Source organism: Barbus barbus (genome assembly GCF_936440315.1).
Source record: "Barbus barbus genome assembly, chromosome: 39".
NCBI classification, from domain to species: Eukaryota; Metazoa; Chordata; class Actinopteri; order Cypriniformes; family Cyprinidae; genus Barbus; species Barbus barbus.
The window spans coordinates 4,794,557-4,817,410 of record NC_136717.1 but is presented as its reverse complement, the minus strand read 5'-3'; the positions used below and the strand labels follow the sequence as shown (position 1 = coordinate 4,817,410).

Genomic DNA, 22,854 nt, shown 5'->3' with positions numbered 1-22,854 from the left:
ACTAATGGTCTTTTGTCCTCTTTATTTTGTGGCATGCTAGTTCTATTTTTTTTTTTAAGCTGTGAACTGAGGATACAAAACACATTACTACAGAGTGTGAGATCTCTGTTAGTTTTCCCACACTTGCTCAACCCACAGAGAACAGTCTGGTCATCTCTGAAGCCAGTTTAGCCTGATGGCTGTGAATTCTCACACATTATGATGCCATTTCCTCTTCTTTAAGTGGTTTTCCTTTCATATTGCTATAGTTGCTACAAACCATTTACAACTGTTAGTTTCAGTGGTGCAATGTATCAAATGTTTAGTTCAAGTTAGATCCAACAAAGCTAAAAGGCTCATTAGTTAATTCAGGTTTGTTTATTAGAGTTGGAACTGAACTCTACAGTAAAGTGTCTCTGCAGGATCAGGAATGATGAACCTGATGTAAAGCTTGATTCTGTGCATGTACCATCTTTATTTTTTGTGATTGAATTTTAAATAAACAAGAATTTTAAATAAAATATGATGTGAGCTTAATGGGAACAGGGGTGTGCTTAAGTCGTGGCCTAATGGTTAGAGAGTCAGACTTGTAATCCAAAGGTTGCGGGTTCGAATCTCGGGCCGGCAGGGATTGTAGGTGGGGGGAGTGAATGTCCAGCGCTCTCTCCACCCTCAATACCACGACTGAGGTGCCCTTGAGCAAGGCACCGAACCCCCAACTGCTCCCCGGGCGTATGTCACGTCACTTTCTTTTCTTCTTTAAAGGGTACAAAAATGTACTCCTTAAGCACAGCCAGACTTTTTGCATTTAATGATGTATATCTTAATTGAAATGCTTTTGTCGTTTAATATAAAATTTAATATTTTTGTGTGAGATCAATATTTTAATAGGTATGTTTACCCTACGTACGACATTTCATTTGTCAAAAATAAATGCATGACATGTTACAAGCTTTAGTAAAAGCAGCTGCTCAAGTGGTTCAAACATCAAATTATTATTTCTTACATATTATCAACACTTACATCGTCAAGTGTCTTTGCCTATTTTGTTAATTAGCATAAACTAAGTTAATTAGTCTGCAATAAAGACTCTAGAAACTGGATGATTTAATGAGAATGATCTAAGAGAGAAACTGTCCTTGATTTTCTAGACTTTGTGCAAGCACACAGATCCATGCATCATCCTGAATTAATATAAAGAGGCTAGTTTATTGAAAAACAGACCGTTAATATGAAACTAGATAAAAAAGTTCGTAAAGACAAACTTTAGGTTGGCTTGAGAAAGCCTAGCCTTAAAGTTTAAAAGTTTAAAAGCAGTTGTAAAAGCTTGAAGTTTGAAAATTTAGATGGATGGATTACATAGATATTGTTGCTAGCATGTATCATAGTTGGTGCCTGATCGCCACCTTGACGTGGTGGAAAGGCTTGTGTGTTCCAGTGATCCCAAGAGTAAGTAATTCTGGAGCTCTTCACTTCAGTTCTTAAGGGTGAGGTTCCAGACTAGGTGCGATCCAAATGGGCATAAAGTCAACTAATCTAACATGATTAGCATGTTGCTAGCATGTTTAAAGCATGATTAGCAAGTCACTAGCAAGATACTAGCATGTCACTAGCATGATTAGCATGTTGCTAGCATGATAAACAAGTGACTAACATGTTGTTAGCATGACTAGCATGTTGCTAGCATGTTTCTAGCATGATTAGCAAGTGACTAGCAGGTTGCTAGCATGATTAGCAAGCTTCTAGCATATTGTTAGTATGTTTCTAGCATGATTAGCATGTCGCTAGGATAGATAGATTAATTAGAAATGTTTGAATGGATTAGAAATAGTACATAGAAGGGAAGTCTGATTGAGTCTAATGGGCTTCAGTTTGTTTACGTTTGAATTTTGACAGTTGGAGTTTGAATAGTCTTGGCTCATCTGAACATTCCATGAATGTAAGTCTATGGGATTTTTATGATTTTTAATATTCATTTTTATGAAAACTATAAGTCGGATCAGTTAGAAAAGATATAGCACACTAAGTGAGATCAGTCTGAAGAGCTGGGCTGAGTTTGGTGGTTCTAGCTTGAAAGCTCTAGGAGGAGATGCGTTCAGAAATTTGGCTAAGAAGAATAATAATAAGCTTAAGTAGAAGATCAGTAGGTTGGCTTTGTCAAGCCAACCTAATAAACATCCCAAACTGAAATCTAGTAATCACAGGTAAAAGGACAGTTCACCTAAAAATAATGGTTTTTATCATCCTTCCATCGCCCTCATGTCGTTCCAAATCTGTATAACTTTCATTCATCTTCAGAACACAACTGAGGCCCTGTTTACACTTGGTATTAATATGCGTTTTGTTCGATTGGATCACAAGTGGGCAACGCTAAATACAAGTGTAAACGGGGTGTAAAAGGTTTTGAGCTTGTCCGCTTTCAAGCACTTCCAGAGGTAGTTGAAAACACATTGCGTTCGAGCAGCCACAAAAGACCGCTTACTCCCCACCCACTGACCTAATACGTAATCATTGCGAGACATACAAGGATGTGCTCTTATCAGACGGGATTTAAATTTTGACGGGCCGAATCAGAAGTATTATTTTCTGATAAACAACAGTGAGTACAAGCAGACGTAATATTAGTGCGCAATAACTTTAGCCCTCCTGCCCGTGTTTTGACACCGACAGAGGGATCCACCCATTTACCCTCCTCTTGACGTAATCAGCACCACGGGGGGTAATCTGGCCAGAAGTGGTCGAAAGTAGACAGATTGGGACGGGTTAAAATGGCAGGTATTAACGGGTATGTGACTTGGGATCCGATCGACCAAAGCACATCTTAATACCAAGTGTAAACGGGGTCAAAGGTTTTTTTTTATTTTTTATATTCTCTCATCAATTTAGTCCATCCACTGGAAGTCTAGGCAGTCTAGGCAATGGGTTTTGTGGTTGGAATGGAAATCTTACGGAGTTAATTATTTAAGGTTTATATTCCTCTACACATGATACTATAATTGTATAATTAATGACGGTTTGATTTATTTGTGATGGTTCTTGTTCACAGAGGCATAAAGTTGACTGCAGTCATCCTGAGGCCCAGCTGTTGCTCCTCTGATGGAAGAATAAGTCACTTTATCCTCATCATGAACCTGAATGAACATCACATATATTGTGCAAGTGTTAACCCACAATCATTACAGCATGATGTTAGAGCTTAACTCAAGATACAATTTAGAGGACCTGCGTCTAAGAATAAAACTGATTTAGGTGTTAAGAGAAGGTGGATGGCATTAGTGGCATCGACAGAAGAGCAGGGAAGTGTTTTACTCACCTTGTTCTTTTTGGCTCTGATTTTACAGTTTGTGGCAACCTCAGTATAAGTCACATCATCTTTCTGCTCCTAAACATTAACAGAAACATTATATTTATTGTTATATGTGGCATTTAAAAAGTTGACTAATAACTGAGACAGTCTGCCCTGGAGCAGTGATGTTAGACAAAATAATATCTAACGCATCAACATGATGGGTCACTGGCATTATGATACTTACCACAGAGTCATTAGTCCCCTTTCTGTTATCTGAAAAATAATGGGAATATTTATGATAACTCACCAACAAATCACAGAATGCAAATAATGAATTACAAAAGTCTAGAAGAATTATAATGCTAAAAAAATCATACATTTTCTTGTTAGTTCATTGATTACTGTTCACTCAAGCCAAACGTTTGATATCACCACATATTGAACATCACATCTTAATACATTTCTGTGATAAAACTGAAACTGATTTGCCTGTCTGTAAATCCTTTAAGTCAGATATTTAGAAATGCTTGTCTGTTATAATACCTGTAAACTCAGAAAACTCACCAGCTCTTTTTTTATGAATCACCCAAAGAATAGCAGCAGTAATCAGAACAGCCAACACAGCAGCAACAACAATCCCAGCAATCACTGAGGGAGACACTACACTATAGTATACTATATATATATTTTGCCTGGCAAAACTGCTCAAAAAGTTGCCACATGTATCATCAAACTTAGAGTCTACAAAAAAAAAACCTTATGTGAATATCAAATCTACTGTAAGTGAGTAAGACATATAAATACCTGGCTGTGCAGCTGGAGGTGTCTCTTTGGCTTGTGTAGTCTTTATATCTGTATAAGGTGGAAGATTTTAGTTCTGAATCTGATGCACCATATTTTATCAAATACATTTTAGCACTGTATGACTTTCAAATTGTTTCATTGTTATTATTATTATAGCTTTTTTAACGGCCTCATAGCCTCAGATAGTCTGCTTAATTACAGGAACTGTTTAAAGCCTCCTGCAGAAATGGATCAAGTTTTATCAGCAGAAATACATATTTACATCTGGAAGCTGGATCATGCCTTGTATGTTACAAGTGATCTGTTTAATGTTGATGATTCATGAAAGGTAGAACTACAGATAACACACTGTACTAGAAATTCTTACGGACATGACTAATGATGCATGTCTATCAAAAGACCCTGGACTACATTCTCTTCACAAATCTGACTAAATCTGTGTTGCTTTGCAGAAGCAGGTGTAATGATACAGTTTGTGAGAGCAAGTGCAAACCACTGAAGTGAGAGACTGATGAAGTGTGTCAGTGATCATGGACCTTGTTTTGTTGGAGCTGCTGCTGTAGTTTGGCTTGAGTTTGAGCTGCTGACTGGAATCAGTGTTGAATCCATTAGACCTACAGAAGATGAATGTTCAGATGAATCATACTGTTGAACATTAATATCATATCGTCATACGTAATGTATCAAGATGGCGCCGCGTATGGCTGCTGTGGTGTGGAACGCTCCCTTACTTTTGTTGTTTTTGTTTGTTTGTTCTGTGTTTAGTCATTCTCTTACTGTCAGTTTTACCAGAGACGAACTACTGGACATAAGGCAACACACACCGGACAATTTTTTTTTCCGGTTTTTGATTATTCAGACGCTTTGTTGGATGTTTTGGTCGGAGGGGCAGCGGTCCTAGCCAAACGCGCGCTCAGACGGAAAAGAGGGAAGCGCGCCGGCACGCTGGTTAAACTCCGCGAACACGGCTTCCGAACTGCGCTCCCAAGCATTCATCTAGCGAATCTCCGATCCCTTCCTAACAAAACATCCCGATGTTAGTGAAAACATCCCAACATGTTAGTGAAAACATCCCGATAACATGCTTCATTTGCTGGGATATCAGCTGTTCAGATCAGACCGCATCACGGAGCTAATGGGGAAAACGAGAGGTGGTGGACTATGTTTCTACATAAATGAAGGTTGGTGTTCAGATGTAACAACTCTGAAGAAGATGTGTTCTCCTAATTTGGAGGCCTTCTTCATAAACTGTAAGCCGTTCTATTCACCCCGAGAGTTTTCCTCCTTCATTCTCGTGAATGTGTACGTGCCTCCGGACGCGTGCGTGAGCGCCGCGATGCAACAGCTGGCCGAACAAATATCTGAAACAGAGCAAAGGTACCCGGACTCTTTTTTAATCATTCTTGGAGATTTTAATAAAGCAAATCTCTCCCGCGAACTGCCAAAATACAGACAGCACGTTACATGTCCCACCAGAGACAGTAATATATTGGATCATTGTTACACAATAATTAAAGATGCATATCACTCTGTCCCACGGGCAGCTCTGGGGCTCTCTGATCACTGTTTGGTTCATCTCATACCGACCTATAGGCAAAAACTCAAATCTTCTAAGCCTGTATTAAGAACTGTTAAGAGATGGACTAATGAAGCAGAGCAAGATTTAAAAGCTTGTTTTGACCTCACTGATTGGAGTGTTTTTGAAGCCGCTGCCACCGATCTGGATGAGCTCACAGAGACTGTAACATCATATATCAGTTTCTGTGAGGATGTATGCATCCCCACCAGGACATTCTTATCATTCAATAATGATAAACCGTGGTTTACTGGGAAACTCAAACAGCTTCGTCAGGCCAAAGAGGACGCTTACAGAAGTGGGGATAAAATCTTGTATAACCAGGCCAGGAACAGACTAACAAAGGAGATCAGAGTGGCTAAAAAGAACTACTCTGAGAAGTTGAAAAAATAACTTTCAGCCAACGATCCGGCGTCAGTATGGACTGGTCTGAGGAACATCACCATGTACAAGACACTACCCCCACAGTCTGTGGAGAATCAACAACTGGCTGACGATCTCAATGTGTTTTACTGCAGATTTGAAAAGGCCAGACTGACACCCAGCACCCGCTCTGATCTGCACTTCACACATTCACCTTCCCCCCCTGCAACCGCCCTTACTCCCTCCCCCACCATTCTACCTGCGTTTAAAGTCTGTGTAGAGGATGTGAACCGGGTCTTCAGAAAACAGAAATCTAGGAAAGCTTCAGGACCAGACGGTATTTCACCTGCCTGTCTAAAAGTCTGTGCTGACCAATTGGCCCCCATCTTTACACAAATCTTCAACAGATCTCTGGAGTTGTGTGAAGTTCCCTGCTGCTTCAAACGCTCCACCATCATTCCCGTCCCCAAAAAGCCCAAAATCACTGGACTTAATGACTACAGACCTGTCGCACTCACGTCTGTGGTCATGAAGTCACTTGAGAGACTGGTCCTGGCCTACCTGAAGGACATCACTAGACCCTTGCTGGATCCTCTTCAGTTTGCCTATAGAGCAAACAGGTCTGTGGATGACGTTGTCAATATGGGACTGCATTACATCCTGCAACACCTCGACAAACCTGGGAATTATGCAAGGATCTTATTTGTGGACTTCAGCTCGGCCTTCAATACCATCATACCTGACCTTCTCTCAGACAAACTGAGACAGCTCTCTGTGCCCTCCTCCATCTGTCAGTGGATCACCAGCTTCCTGACAGACAGGCAGCAGCTAGTGAGGCTGGGCAAACTCACATCCAGGACTCTCACCATCAGCACTGGCGCCCCTCAGGGTTGCGTTCTCTCCCCACTGCTCTTCTCCCTCTACACGAATGACTGCACATCAAAGGACCCCTCTGTCAAGCTCCTGAAGTTTGCGGATGACACTACAGTCATAGGCCTCATCAAGGACGGTGACGAGTCTGCTTACAGACAGGAAGTTGAGCAGCTGGCTGTCTGGTGCATTCTTAACAACCTGGAGCTGAACACGCTCAAAACTGTGGAGATGATAGTGGACTTCAGGAGAAACCCCCCTGCTCTCCCCCCACTCACCATCATGAACAGCACCGTGACTTCAGTAGAGTCATTCAGATTCCTGGGAACCACCATCTCCCAGGACCTGAAGTGGGACAATCACATTGACTCTATTGCGAAAAAGGCCCAGCAGAGGCTGTATTTCCTCCGCCAGCTAAGGAAATTAAACCTGCCTCAGGAGTTGCTGAAACAGTTCTACTCTGCAATCATCGAGTCTGTCCTATGTTCTTCTATAACTGTTTGGTTTGGTTCAGCTACCAAAACAGACATCAGAAGACTACAACGGACAGTTAGGACTGCTGAGAGAATTATCGGTGCCCCTCTGCCCAGCCTCCAAGAACTTTACACCTCCAGAGTGAGGAAAAGGGCTAAGAAAGTCACTCTGGACCCCTCACACCCAGCTCACTCTCTCTTTGTACTGTTGCCCTCTGGCCGGCGCTACAGATCACTGAGCACCAGAACAGCCAGAAACAAGAACAGTTTTTTCCCCCAGGCCGTATCCCACCTGAACAACACATAACACACCCCGGTACTGTACATCTGTAAATAACCCATCAAACCTTCATCTGTACATAGGACACATGCATGTTCACAGTTCTGTCTATGGTCATGTCTCTTTTCTGTATATTTTTATTTTTATTACTATTTTTATTCTTAATTATTGTATATTCTCTTCATTAGTGTTCTTTATAGGGATGAGCGAGTACAGCATTATCTGTATCTGTATCTGTTAACCATATGAATTATCTGTAGCTGTACTCGGACTGGGCGGGGCCTAACTAGTAAGTGGGCGGGATTTAACCTGGAAATGGGCGGGGCTTTAACCGGTATGTAAAAAAAAAAATAATAATCTCCGACAGACAGAGACGCGAGTCACATTCTACCAAGCACCACGTCTGAACAAACCCCACGTTTACCAAAACTCTACTGGTTAATAAGTAAGTACTACAAACCAAAGTAAAAAACAAAGCTGAAGAAACCCTAAACTTTAACGGAAAAAACCCGCGAACCCGAGTGACTGAGGGAGAGAGAGAGCGCGCTGTTCTCTTCTCAGTGTTCTGTGTGTGAGTGAGCAGTAGGGGTGGGCGTATCGATCCTAATATCGATAGTATCGATACCAACGTTGGTATTGGTATCGGATCGATACTAGCCTGATAAGATCGATACTTTAGGTTAATTTTTTCTCCTATACACGTAATAACATTGCTAATACATATATAATACAATATAGACATGTCTGGGTGCATATGCCGCTCTTTTCACATCTCTTATGCAAACATTGCTGCTCCTCCCCTGCTACGCTGTGTTTGGTTGTCATGCCATCACGTGACTCAGCGGCTCCGAGCGCGAGCGGATACAGTGAGAGATGGAACGGAACTCCGAGCTACAAACAAAATGAAAAGGGGAGGAAGGAAATCCTTCACATAGTACATATTATACCTGTATACCGAATTTGTCCTTTTTATACAGTATCACTGTAAGGTGTGGACTGAGTTTAGCTTTTTAAAATTATTTCTTAATCTTTAAATTTTCATTATAATGGTTTTCTATGGGAGTAAAATGCTTAACATGTTGTTTAGCATGTTTGCATATATATTCTTGTCTCAGCTGCTTGCAACATATTATATTTTATTAACAAGCTGTATACCGAATTTAGTTTTTATTTATTTATTTGGTCTTTATCACTGTCTTCCTCCATTCATTAATTGCACCATATTAAATGTTTTTATATTGCAATTAGAGAAAATTAAATTCAACATGTTGCATTCATGTTCTGGGTTCATCTGCTTACCTGTACATGCATAGTAGGCCTATATATTTTTATAAACTATACCGAATTTGGCCTTTTCATATCATATAGTTTTATATCAATAGTTTTGTTTTATTGCGATAATAACAAATAAATATTACAGTATGTATAAAACAAACAGAAAATACAGTTCGTACATAACATACTAAAATCCTTTCAATAATAAACAAGTTATGGTTTAATAGTTGTTTTTCATATCAATGTCTTCATTCAATAAGCCACTTACGTTAAACTTTTCTTTATAATGTTTTTTTATGGGAGGAAAATACATAATGTGAAAACTTTGAGCGTTGCTTTCATATTCTGGGCACATCTGCTTACTTGTATATCTAGTTTGCAACATTAATAAGGTGTATACAGAGTTTTGTCTTTTAATATTACGTTCTTAATTTATTAAGCGACATTATTTTTATAACTCTTTTCTTTGGGAGGAAAATACTTAACATGAAACTGTTTATTGATTTCATATTCTGGGCTCCTCTGCCTGCAAAGTCCTTTTAGAAAGGCAAATAATATCCACGTAGCTTTAAGGTGAATATAATATTAGTCATATCAACATTAGTATTGTTAATTTTTTTTAATTGTTGTTGGTCATTTAAATTTATGTTTTTTTACATGACAAGTATCGGAATCGGTATCGGTGATACTGGCCCTGTATTTACTTGGTATCGGATCGATACCAAAATTTGCAGTATCGCACACCCCTAGTGAGCAGAGCGGGACACAGCAACACAATAAATCTGTATGTGTGTAGGGGAGGGGCGCTGTGACTAGCCTATCACAGAACGCAGACACAGTCAGCTACCCAATGATCATTTTTATTCAAACCGAGCACAGATATTGACTCGTATTACTCGTATGATACTCGTACTCGGCAAAAGTGCTTTATCCGTACCGGATACTCGTTTCAGCCGAGTATCCGGCTCAACTCTAGTTCTTTATTACCTTAATTATATGTTGTCTGCACTATGTTTGTACTTTCTGTACTGGAAGCTCATAACACCAAGACAAATTCCTTGTGTGTGCAAACACACTTGGCAATAAAGCTCTTTCTGATTCTGATTCTAATTATTGCATCACATGACATTCAGTTTGTGTTCACTTATCAGCATTTACAGAGTTATTTATGCTTCTATTATATATGCAGTAATGAAGTATTTTTACTCTGCTTTAAAAGTTCTCTTTTCAAGTGTCTGTACTTTATCAGTGTTTTCTTTAAAAAATATATATTTAACTTCACAGCGTTCCAAACAATAATATTGTACTTTTTATTGCACTACTTTTCATATTAAATATCATTTTGCATAGAAATCTATTACTTTCTTACATTTATCAAAGATTTACTTGAGTACATGAAAGTACTATGTTTAATGTTCTTAAGTATTAAAGGTAATATATATATATATATATATATATATATATATATATATATATATATATGTAGTGCATTATAAAGTATGACATTATGAATGTAGTGAAGTAAAACTTTTCCATAGAAAAACTTTAAAACACTTTAATAGAGTATTGATACTGTAATTTACTAGAGTAAAGTAGAAATACTTAACTACTGAGCACCTCTTATTATATGAGAGTGAGCTGCAGCCTATAAACCTTCAGCTGATCGTGAATGAATCAAATTATTAATCATCATGTCATGTCTCTGTATCAGATATTCTTCTGAAACTGATTAAAGAAATGTAGTTTATTAGCTGAATACTTGTCAGTATATGTGACTGTGGTCTTGAGTTAACAGTAAACCTTCATCTTAACAGCTGATTATGTACCTGGTTGTGTAGGAGCTGCAGTTGATTTAGAGCTGGTGACTGGAGACGGAGGCTTTGTTTCGGTCGGAGCTGAAGATGAATGTTCAGATACGTTATAGACTACAATCATATTTAAATTACTGATAATTAATTGTTAATATAAATCATTTACTTGGATACTTGACAGTATATGTGTCTGAGGTCTTGAGTTAACAGTAAACCTTCATCTTAACAGCTGATTATGTACCTGGTTGTGTAGGAGCTGCAGTTGATTTAGAGCTGGTGACTGGAGACGGAGGCTTTGTTTCGGCTGGAGCAGTAAAAGATGAATGTTCAGATACGTTATAGACTACAATCATATTTAAATTACTGATAATTAATTGCAGTGTTGGGAAAGCTACTTGGAAAATGTAGTGAGCTAAATTAAATGAAGCTTCACTACACTAAAGCTACAGCCCTGGGAAATGTAGCAAGCTAAGCTACAGTAACATGGCAAAAGTAGTTTACTACATCTAAGCTATTTTTTTTTTAATAATTTTTATATTGAACCAACATCATACCAAGTCAATGCTCTCTCAGTGATCAATAAAACTGTCAGTCAAGCAGATATATAGGCATAATATTTCAGGTTAATTGTTTATTCAATAACTGTTTCAAACCAATTTGTCAACAAAAATCAGTATCATGTACAGGGCCGGATTTACCTTATATTGTGACATAAGCAAAAGAAATGTTTGCTGTAGGCCGGAACCCTCCTATTGGTAGTTGGTGTTGTGGCTTTATTATATACAGATACATTTAACTATAAGGTTCAATAATTAACTAGTGTAGTTAACATGAACTAAGAATGAACAATATTTCTGCAGCATTTATCTTAATCTTAATTTCAACATTTACTAATGCATTATTAAAATCAAAAGTTGTGTTTGTTAACATTAGTTAATGCACTGTGAACTAATGTATTTTCCTTAACTAACATTAAAAAGTATTAATAAATAGGTGTAATAAATTGTCCATTTTTCACTCATGTTATGTAATGAAATCTTATTGCATTGTGTTACCATATAAATGTATAGGCCTACAGATAGGCTACGATTATTTGCATCGGTGCATGTGTCATTATATTAAAATCAACAAAGTTTTTGACCAGCATGCCCCCCCCCCCCCCCCCCCCCCCCCCCGTCATTATATCGCCACATCAGAGGCAGTACGTGCATCGCATTTACGTTTTCATTTTACATTATTTGGCCAAAATATGATATTATAAAATATTCAGCGCTTCGCACAAGCTATTTGGCTGTGACTCGACAACAAAATGATATAAGACACTCTTCTTCTCTGCTCCTTATAAACAAAATAACTTTAGCCTTTATAAATATAGTGTTTCTCGAGGAAAGAAAACGCTGTACTTATTCAATCAACAGTTCTTTATTTACCAAACAAACAAGCTGAGATACTCTAAACTGTGCGCCGCACTTCATTCACGAGAGAGGCGGGAGGAATAATGAGGTTTGACTGACAGTTTGAGAAGCCAATGGACTTACGAGGTTTAGTGGCGTCACTTTTACTGATCCAGGATCAGCGATCCTTAGCTGAGCTTGAGTTTCAGAAATGCTTTGGAAAATGTAACGTTAGTTTTTGTTGACGTTACTTGATCAAAAATAGAGCTTCGCTATTGAAAAGCTATTTGATTCAGAAAACAGCGACGCTACCACCACACTCCTGAGAAATGTAGCTAAACTAGTAGCATCACTACTTGTAGCGACTCTACTGCCCAACACTGATTAACTGTTAATATAAATCATTTACCTGGATACTTGACAGTATATGTGACTGAGGTCTTTAGTTGATTTCTCTGTGTAACCTGACATCTCCACTCTCTGTTGTGATCTTCATTCAGGAGTGTTGTAGTCAGAGAGCTGTTACACTGTCCTGAGGAGGAGATCTGAAATCTGGAGTCTGTCAGTTTCACACCAGCCTGATTTACCCAGATCAGATCAATACCCTCAGCACCAACCAAATAATCACAAGAGACTCCATCATGATATAACTGACAGGAGAGAGTCACAGAGCGGCCTGATCTGATCTCAGACTGTGAGGATGATGAAGAGACTGAAACAGAGAATCAGACAGAGATTACACGACTGATTCCAGTCTTTTCAGCGACAATATTACTGTTTAATTCAACATATAATCATAATATTCACAGAAACACTGACCATGAAGAACATGCAGATAAACAGGTGCATCAGATGTTCGATTTCCATTCACATATTGTTGGCAGGAGTAAAATCCACCATCTTCTTTTGTGACTTTCTTGATGTTCAGAGAGCAGTCAGAGCCCAGACTCATTCTCTCATGTCTCTCTCTGTCAGTCCTCTTTATCCCTCCAGTAATCAGTTCATCTGTCTCTGAATGTCCGCTATAGATCCATGTAGTTGATGTGCAGCCAGAAAGAGTATTATTACAGGACAGACGGACATTTTCACCAGAACTGCAGAACACACGAGTCTCATCAACTCCACTGGTACCTACAAATAATAATAACAATAATAATATGGCTTAATGACTTTATTATGAAATACAGTTCAAATAAAGTCTTTTTGTCCTGTTTTAAGCAGAAAATGAAGCAATCAGAGTAAACTGATATGAGCTCAGGGCAGTAATGCAGAAAGCAAAGTTATCTCACACTACAAACCCCAAAATCTCTGCTGAATAACTCAACCTTATTTCTTTTATTAGTTTTATTACTTTGAAAACTATTGTGTGGTTTATTTGATGCTAAATATATAAATTAAAGAAAGACTGATTGAATATAAACAATTAATGGTAATATGGCCATAAACTTTTTTTTTTATTATTCTTTTTTTTTGCCATTTAGCTTTCACATTTGTTATAAGGTAAGATGTATGACGTTGTTTATTATATTATTATTTATTCTAGAAATTACAGAAAATGTAGAGTTGCAAAAATCCTTTTGAATGCAGATCCATATTGTGAGATGATAATAAAATAAATAAGAATTGCTTTGTTAGAGTTGTTCTTTATAATTAAAAGACATTGTATATAAAAACATATAATATGTGGCATCAGTCACGTCAGCTGGGCCCTCATTAACGGGAGACACATGTGCTGAATACCTCTAAAGTAAACTCATCCTAGAACCAGTTGTGTTCAGAGAAAGGGTTGCTGTAGCTGCATATCCTGAAAGATATTTCAGTTTTAGGAGTCAAAAGTTGAATTATCTGTTCACTTAAACTATCCCAGGCGTCACATGACCTGATTTCAGGAATACCGCAGAGTTCACTTTATAATACTTTTAAGATACTTTTGAATGTGACAGCAGTATATGCACAATTCTAAATTTGCATTAAAGAATAAAATAATATTTACACCACATGACTCTGAGATAACTTAATGATAAAATTGTGCATATTCAAACTCCGGACACTGTCAGTGTAATTAAATTAAATTGTTTGGATAGATAGATAGATAGATAGATAGATGGTTGTTCACATCACACACATCTTTTATCTAATAGATCATAAACGGGTGTCTTTACCTGTGAGAAGTGCAGAGAGAAGGATCAGTCCCAGCAGACACATGTGACACTTATCAGCCATTTTCTGTTTCTGTCAGTCTATATTTACAGTCTTCCTTTAAACATTCTCAGCTCATCGTGTGGGTGTTAACTTCCTCTGATCTCACCAACTGACCTCGCACTATATAAACCTAAGACATAAACTAATCTAACACATGAACACAAGCATTCACACATTCACACGTTGCAGAAAGAGAGAAAGGAAGGAAAGGACGAGTTTAAGAGAATGAAAATGTGAAATCCCAAAGTTTACAGCAATATGTGCTATTGCATCGACCTGAACAACCATCAATCACTTATTTAACCCTCGCTTTGAGTTTCTCAATGAGGCTAAGATTTATATTAAAGTCACCAATTCAGAACTTGGAGGCGTTACTTGCTTGCATTGCCTGTGTTACGGGTTTCCTTTGTGTCCTCGTTTTTTCGTTTTTTGTGTCCGGGGGTTTTCCCGAAGTGATTGGCTGGAAGTTCAGTAGTCTTTGAAGTGAGGTCTTGGGCATTGGCTGAGGATGTGGAGTTGGTCTGGTCGAAGTTTGAAGCGAGTGCAGTCGGAGCTGGACTTTGTAGCAAACTTACATTAACACACGAAACTCCACGGAAAGACAAGAACTAAAGTAAAAAAATAAAAAAATTTAATGAGACTAAGTTGTTTTCCTTCTCATTATGGCACGTGGGCCAGAGCACGCTCAAAGAGCAGCCCGCGGTGGCAAAAGTGGAAAAGAGAGTAAGAGAGAGTTTTATGGATGTCCTGAGTTTTTAAACTCTGCTTTCAGACCGTCCCATCTGCATGTCTTGACCAATTAGATACTGTCCTTGCTTGGGGAGTTGCTTTGTGTCTCCACCCAAATCATAAATCAACTTGTTATCTGTTCAGTCAGAGGTCCGAACTTTACAGGCTCTTGCAAAGTATACCTTTTGAACATGATTTCTATAACAAGACTATGATGCATTTGACAAAGAATTGATTGGAAGAAACATTTAAAGCATGAATTTTTTAACTCGTACATACTAAACATGAATATTAATCCTTCAGCTATTCAATAATGATTAAAAACAAGACATACACAATGAGTGATTAAAACAAGGATATTCAAATCATATGTGGGGTTCTGCATAAAAATGTCCATTTAGGATGATTTTATGTGCATATGAAAAAGAAAGTCTTTGTATAGTTCTATGGTGAACGAAGGCGTGTTCTTTAGACAAAGGAATTTTGGTTTGGTCCGTCTTCTATGTGTGGAGACCTGCCCAAGAGAGTCTGTGGCTCGTGATTTCCTATCACAGGTTTACATGTGAACATCAGTCTTGATTCCTTGCCCCAAACCTGACAGTCTCTTTCCTGAATTGGAACTATCAATAAGTGTTCTTTTGTCTCAATGTTGCAAGCTATTTTGTGAAAGAGGCTTGCTGGTTAGATTGCTTGCTTCAAACTAGATTTCTGACGTCCTGTTTCTTGGAGCCTCTCTGAATTCCAGCTCCTCGGGTTTCAATGTTCTGATCGCCTCTTCACTTTGTCTGATTCAGTCTCTGATATCTTACACAATAATATTTACAAGCATACGCTCCGCTGAGAACTCCACTTACCGGCAACCGCGGACATTATTGAAGGCATCCTAAAGGTGTCTGAACGTGAGGGATCGTCCCGGATGAGATCGTCAGGTGAAAGGTCATCATGTGGATAATTTCATTTACGGCTAAACTATTATGAATTAATTTGACTAATAGTTAGATTGGGCAGGCCTTCACAAAAGGGTGTTTAATTAGAAAAAAGAAAAGAAAAAAAAATTGCCTTGACAAAAGCAAAAAGCTGAACAATAATGAGGTAACAATATGGGCGGAGTCAGACAATAGACAGGAGAGAGCACAAGATGGGCGGAGTCAGACAATAGACAGGAGAGAGCACAAGATGGGCGGAGTCAGACAATAGACAGGAGAGAGCACAATAGACAGGAGAGAGCACAAGATGGGCGGAGTCAGACAATAGACAGGAGAGAGCACAAGATGGGCGGAGTCAGACAATAGACAGGAGAGAGCACAAGATGGGCGGAGTCAGACAATAGACAGGAGAGAGCACAATAGACAGGAGAGAGCACAAGATGGGCGGAGTCAGACAATAGACAGGAGAGAGCACAAGATGGGCGGAGTCAGACAATAGACAGGAGAGAGCACAAGATGGGCGGAGTCAGACAATAGACAGGAGAGAGCACAAGATGGGCGGAGTCAGACAATAGACAGGAGAGAGCACAAGATGGGCGGAGTCAGACAATAGACAGGAGAGAGCACAAGATGGGCGGAGTCAGACAATAGACAGGAGAGAGCACAAGATGGGTGGAGTCAGACAATAGACAGGAGAGAGCACATGGCACCAAACAAACACACAGGGCTGGATTTACCTTTTATTGTGACATGCAAAACTAATTTTTGGGCCCTCCTTCCTTATTAATATACAATATTACCACCCCAGCAAACAAAAATATTTCGTAATCACCTGAAACTGATACAGTGTTTTCTATTGTAATAAGCAAGGTTCAGATCGAATATAGTTCTTTCTTTGAGAACCGTTCCATTAATAGGCGGCTTAAGTGGCCATATTACCACTTCGGGAGTGCTTTATTTCTCTAAGAATTTTAACGGCCTGGAGTCACAACCACCTCAAGACATTGTTCAGATGATTTATTTCAAGACATCTGTCATGTTTCCATCCTGATATCTCGTGTGTGTAATTCTTCATCCCAAACCTTCTGTTGCAAATTCCAAAATGTCATTTTAGACTACAGAGACTTGTGCTATTGATATGCAGGCTAATGCAGTTATTAGAGAGAGAGAGAAATGAAGCGCGTGAAAATACCTGCGTCTGTGCGTCTTGCCAGTGTTCAGAAGGAGCTTCTCTACTAATACTGAATCTTTAAGTCAAAGTGCTTCAAGAACCTCGCTACTAAGAAATATCATGTGGCTTTTCAGCTGCGAAACTATTTTATTGATAAATTCGCAGGGCAGCGCTGACAACAAGTTTCTGTCCGCGTGTGTGCGTCTGAGAATGAGAACGGGAGAAAGAAGCTCAAATTCTGTAAAAAAAAAAGGTGGAAAACATGGAAATAGTTTGTCATTTTTACCCTGTTGGTTGTTATATTTGTCTTCTGGGGGTTTGGTTCTTTACTGTTATAGATTGCCCATAGAATATATATCTCTCTTCATTATGTTTGGGCCTCCCCTGGACGAGCGAGCATTGGCACGTGCCTAGAATGCCTATGCATAAATCTGGCCATGCAAACACACCACAAAAAGCCATGTGCTCACACAAAAACAGTGTCCTCTGATGGCCGTCTAGGGCACACCAGCTGAAGACAGTGACATGACGTTACAGCCATTAAAAAGCAGATAAAAGTGCCTAAATGATCATATATTGCTGGCTTTTCCTCAGCATCTCTTTATGAACATTTCTCTGCAACATCAACAGAATAATACCCAGTTCTCTTCTCAGTGTTTCACAGTCAAATCATTAGTTCTCTCACATGTAATCATTGTATTTCACTCCTTAGTTTCACTCCTCATTATTTGTACCCGTGTATTGTCTTAATTCACAACAATAAAGCTGTACTGAATAATCCTTTTCCTGTTTCTTTATATATCAGACATACTGTAATAAATTATATCCACCACTAAGAGGCACTGATGAGGTTTGCTTATTGTAGGCGAACACTTTTTTTTTTTTTTTTTTTTTACAGTGGAAGAGACCAATCACAATTGATCATGCAAATACATAAGACCAAGAGGAAATCAGTGTGCAAAATAAGCTAATTATATCATGACTAGTCAGTTCCATATTGAACATCAAACATTTTATTCATGTAAATCTACAGAAGATTTCTAAACTTAAACCTTAATTCAAATTATAAAATATATAAATTAAAAATATAAACCAACCTAGCACAGCTAAGGTGAAATAATCTAAAAAAACGTTTGAATGGAGGAAATATTTAGAGGTTTGGGCAGTTACATTTTTATTTGATATATTTTTTATGGTTATGGGTTTAAAACACGTTGCCCTCCTGTTGTCCCAAACTCGTAAGACCTTTGTTCTTCTTTCGGAAAACAAATTAAGATATTTTTCATCAAATCCGAGGGCTCTAAATGACCAACATTAAAATACAGTAGCGTAGTAATCCCAATTCAGCATAGTTCAATAACAAGGCAGTTTTATTCCTAATAAGAATATTTATTGTTGTCAGCCACTTTAAAATTGTAAATACACAGTTTGAACATTAACACTGCACTGTGCTTACAAACAGGTGAATAAAAAACTTAAATGATTCAATTTAAATGTGTTTTACCTAAAAGTTAAATAAAAACTGCACTGTATTTAAATGTAAAAAAATAAAATAAAACATAAACATTAATTTATTTAATTTAGTGATTACCACACTTTGAGAATCACTGAACTGGATTATTAAAACATTTAATTTCTTTTTATAAATTAAATTGATTTTAAAGATTAAAATAAGATTACCATTTATATTATGATTCCTGTGTAAATAACCATACGTTTATTAAGGTACCTGTCTGGAAAATTACATTCAAAGCTTTATGCAAATATCTATAATGTCCATAAACATTCAAATAAATCTTGCTGTAATATTTACAGTATATTTATTGAAGGCATTTCATTGTAATACTGTAGACATCTCTATTTCCTTTTGGTGGTGAGAGGTCTTCCTTCCTAAATAAATTAAATTAATCGATTAAAAACAATTTACTGACTTTTTTTCACTGTCTTGATTCAGTTTGTTAGAGATCGATGTGAATCCTCAGGTTCTGTGATGTTCAAAACTCACCAGCTCTTCTCACACAGACGATCTGAAGAAGAATCACAGTAGGAGCAGCAAACACTGCCATCTCAACAATAATCACAATCACTGCAGGAAAGATGTGTGGAGAGAACAGAGAGAAAGAAGAGAATGAATCTGTGTATTGCTTATGAATAATGAACAATTATTGACAAACCATTTATACATTCACTGATAGTTTCAGTGCCAAGCCATTCCATACCTCTGATTAATGATCCAGCATTCATATAGACCACAGGTTCTGATGCTGTGTCAGACAAGACATAAAGATTCTATCCTCATTTGGCTAAACTGCATTATTTCATCATAAACAGAGAGAAGTGAGAGACTGATGAAGTGTGTCAGTGATCATGGACCTTGTTTTGTTGGAGCTGCTGCTGTAGTTTGGCTTGAGTTTGAGCTGCTGACTGGAATCAGTGTTGAATCCATTAGACCTGCAGAAGATGAATGTTCAGAACATAATTAATTCATTATTTCCCCCAAATATACTAACAGCTGCAAGTAAGACTCAGGCAGGTATAGCTCACACAGACAGACATAAATGTATAAAAGTGAGGTTAGATGGTGTTTATTTGTCACGCATTAAATTAAAAAGAATTAGCTAATATTTTGCAGTTGTTCAAAGGCACATGTTTTACCACAAATATCCACCGGCTGCCATCCAAACTCCATTGATTTTTTTTATGCATTTTTCTGTCACAAATGTATGAATTTCTCTCTAAACATTATGGAATCTTGACACTCAGACCTTTCCAACGATATGTATTTTGTCAAGATTATGAAAAGTTTTGATTCTAAAAGACCGTAATACATTTTGTAATACGACACCCCCACTAAAGAGGAGGAGCCTGCTAAAATATCCTAAAGTACCGTTTCCATGGTAATGCAATGTCCGATTTGAAAATGGTTTACGCAGGATGAAATTTGAGGTTTTAAGCTTTCAAATGATATATAATGTATGATGATTACTAAAACATGATAGGGGAAAAAGTAAACAGAATATGTTTTTGTGAGAAAGGTCAGAACTTCTGTTATGATGTATATGTTTTGAGGTGCACTCTTGTCATAAATTAATCTATTACTGTTCCTACACAATTTTTAACAACACACAGTGGTAAAATATCTATTTAGGAGTCTTAGACCTTTTCAACGATATATAGTTTGTCACGATTAGATTAGGATTTAATCATAATATATTGAAGTAAACTTGTGACAGTTAAGGGGTTAAAAAAATGTAGTTTATTAGCTGGATACTTGTCAGTATATGTGTCTGAGGTCTTCAGTTAACAGAAAATATTCATCTTAACAGCTGATTATGTACCTGGTTGTGTAGGAGCTGCAGTTGATTTAGAGCTGGTGACTGGAGACGGTGTCTTTGTTTCGTCTGGAGCAGTAAAAGATGAATGTTCAGATACGTTATAGACTACAATCATATTTAAATTACTGACAATTAATTGTTAATATAAATCATTTACCTGGATACTTGACAGTATATGTGACTGAGGTCTTGAGTTGATTTCTCTGTGTAACCTGACATCTCCACTCTCTGTTGTGATCTTCATTCAGGAGTGTTGTAGTCAGAGAGCTGTTACACTGTCCTGAGGAGGAGATCTGAAATCTGGAGTCTGTCAGTTTCACACCAGCCTGATTTACCCAGATCAGATCAATACCCTCAGCACCAACCAAATAATCACAAGAGACTCTATCATAATATAACTGACAGGAGAGAGTCACAGAGCGGCCTGATCTGATCTCAGACTGTGAGGATGATGAAGAGACTGAAACAGAGAATCAGACAGAGATTACACGACTGATTCCAGTCTTTTCAGCGACAATATTACTGTTTAATTCAACATATAATCATAATATTCACAGAAACACTGACCATGAAGAACATGCAGATAAACAGGTGCATCAGATGTTCGATTTCCATTCACATATTGTTGGCAGGAGTAAAATCCACAATCTTCTTTTGTGACTTTCTTGATGTTCAGAGAGCAGTCAGAGCCCAGACTCAGTCTCTCATGTCTCTCTCTGTCAGTCCTCTTTATCCCTCCAGCACTCAGTTCATCTGTCTCTGAATGTCTGCTATAGGTCCATGTAGTTGATGTGCAGCCAGAAAGAGCATTATTACAGGACAGACGGACATTTTCACCAGAACTGCAGAATACATGAGTCTCATCCACTCCACTGGTACCTACAAATAATAATAATAGTACTAATATTAATATGAGTTAATGACTCGATTATGAAATACAGTTTAAATAAACTCGTATTATAATATAACCCGGGTTGGACTACCATAGTGGCAGAGGGGAAGGTAATATGGCCGTAAACATTTCTTTTCTTTTGCCATTTAGCTTCCACATTTGTTGTAAGATGCACGTCTTTTTATTTTTTATCATTTATTTATTCAAGAAATTACAGGAAATGTTTGGTTGCAAAAATCATTTTGGATGCAGATCCATATTGTGAGATGATGATGATAAAATAAATAAATTACAGTAAAAACAAACTTTTTTTGTTACAATTGTGCTTTATAATGGTTAATGAATGAACTAAAATTAATTTGAATTGATCTTCACATTATACAGATCTTTTATAATATCTAATATATCATAAACAGGTGTCTTTACCTGTGAGAAGTGCAGAGAGAAGGATCAGTCCCAGCAGACACATGTGACACTTATCAGCCATTTTCTGTTTCTGTCAGTCTTTCTTTTCAGTCTATAGTTACATCTCTTCCTTTAAACATCCTCAGCTCATCCTGTGGGTGTTAACTTCCTCTGATCTCACCAACTGACCGTTGCATTTCACTCACACTATATGTGTGATAAAGAAGTATCTATAAATATAGCGATCTTTCTGAGTATAATCTGCTAAAAAAATAAAAAATAAAACCATCTTAAGCTGGTTGGCTGGTCATCAGGCTGGTTTTAAAGGGGTTTTGGCCACTTCTTCAGCTGGTCAGGTTGGGAGACCAGCTAAAACCAGCTACTTCCATCTTAAACCAGCTAAGACCAGCTAACCAGTTTAGGCTGGTTTTATCTTTTTTTCCAGCAATTACACTTCCTGATCCTGTTAGCCCTGCTAGCATCGCGATGTGCATTGTTTGTTTACAACTTTATTACATTTAAGTGTAACATTTTCAGGGTGATAATACCTTACAACGACCATTATTACTAACGTCTATTAATGATACAGTCTCATTTCTATAAGTTATATTCCATTGTTTTTGTAATCATTGCAGATTCTTATTCTCACAGAGATATTGCTGATATATTTCTCAGTTTATATTCCATATCTCAGTGCACTTTACAAAGTTGTTTATTATAGAGTTTGTGATAAGAGTCGGTGATTATATTTAGACAATGAATATGTATTTCTGTTTATTTCAGAAACCACCTCAAATACGCTACATGTGTAAATGGTCAACTCTTGTGCAATAAACGGTCAAACTCAATATGATGCCTCTGACTCCCTGACAAGAGACCACCTGCAGTGGTCAGTAACTATTAACCAGCATTCAGTGGGGCAATCCCCAATAGAAACACTGCTATTTTCAGAAGTGCACTGAAATAAATCGATACAGTATAACTGTATCTATTCAAATCAAACATGCTGTTAACACATTAACTTCAATAACTCAACCATCCCCCAGCTCTCAAAAATATAAGATGACTACAAAAACATTC

The 22,854-nt window shown here is 37.8% G+C and overlaps 1 protein-coding gene across 1 annotated transcript; it reads right to left on the bottom strand.

Moving 5' to 3' along the window:
• Window positions 1-56: 56 nt before the first annotated feature.
• Window positions 57-22,334, bottom strand: LOC306858518 (uncharacterized protein). The gene is made up of 19 exons (XM_079399083.1): window positions 21,796-22,334; window positions 21,045-21,356; window positions 20,635-20,937; window positions 20,481-20,543; window positions 19,516-19,593; window positions 19,362-19,406; window positions 19,148-19,228; window positions 18,989-19,032; window positions 14,277-14,346; window positions 12,934-13,245; window positions 12,524-12,826; window positions 10,962-11,024; window positions 10,736-10,804; window positions 4,609-4,686; window positions 4,073-4,120; window positions 3,833-3,916; window positions 3,513-3,541; window positions 3,293-3,361; window positions 57-3,110 (listed from the first exon to the last, which is right to left on the bottom strand). Exons 1-19 carry the CDS (start codon window positions 21,854-21,856, stop codon window positions 3,000-3,002), a joined length of 2,223 nt encoding a protein of 740 aa, XP_079255209.1. The 5' UTR covers window positions 21,857-22,334; the 3' UTR covers window positions 57-2,999.
• Window positions 22,335-22,854: the final 520 nt, after the last annotated feature.

Coding starts and splice junctions, on each gene's coding strand:
- LOC306858518 (XM_079399083.1), bottom strand. CDS start 21,856: ATGGCTGATAAGTGTCACATGTGTCTGCTGGGACTGATCCTTCTCTCT. Junction 20,938..21,044: donor TTATCTGCATGTTCTTCATG/GTCAGTGTTTCT, acceptor TCTCTGTTTCAG/TCTCTTCATCATCCTCACAG. Junction 19,407..19,515: donor AGCAGCTCCAACAAAACAAG/GTCCATGATCAC, acceptor TGTCTGACACAG/CATCAGAACCTGTGGTCTAT.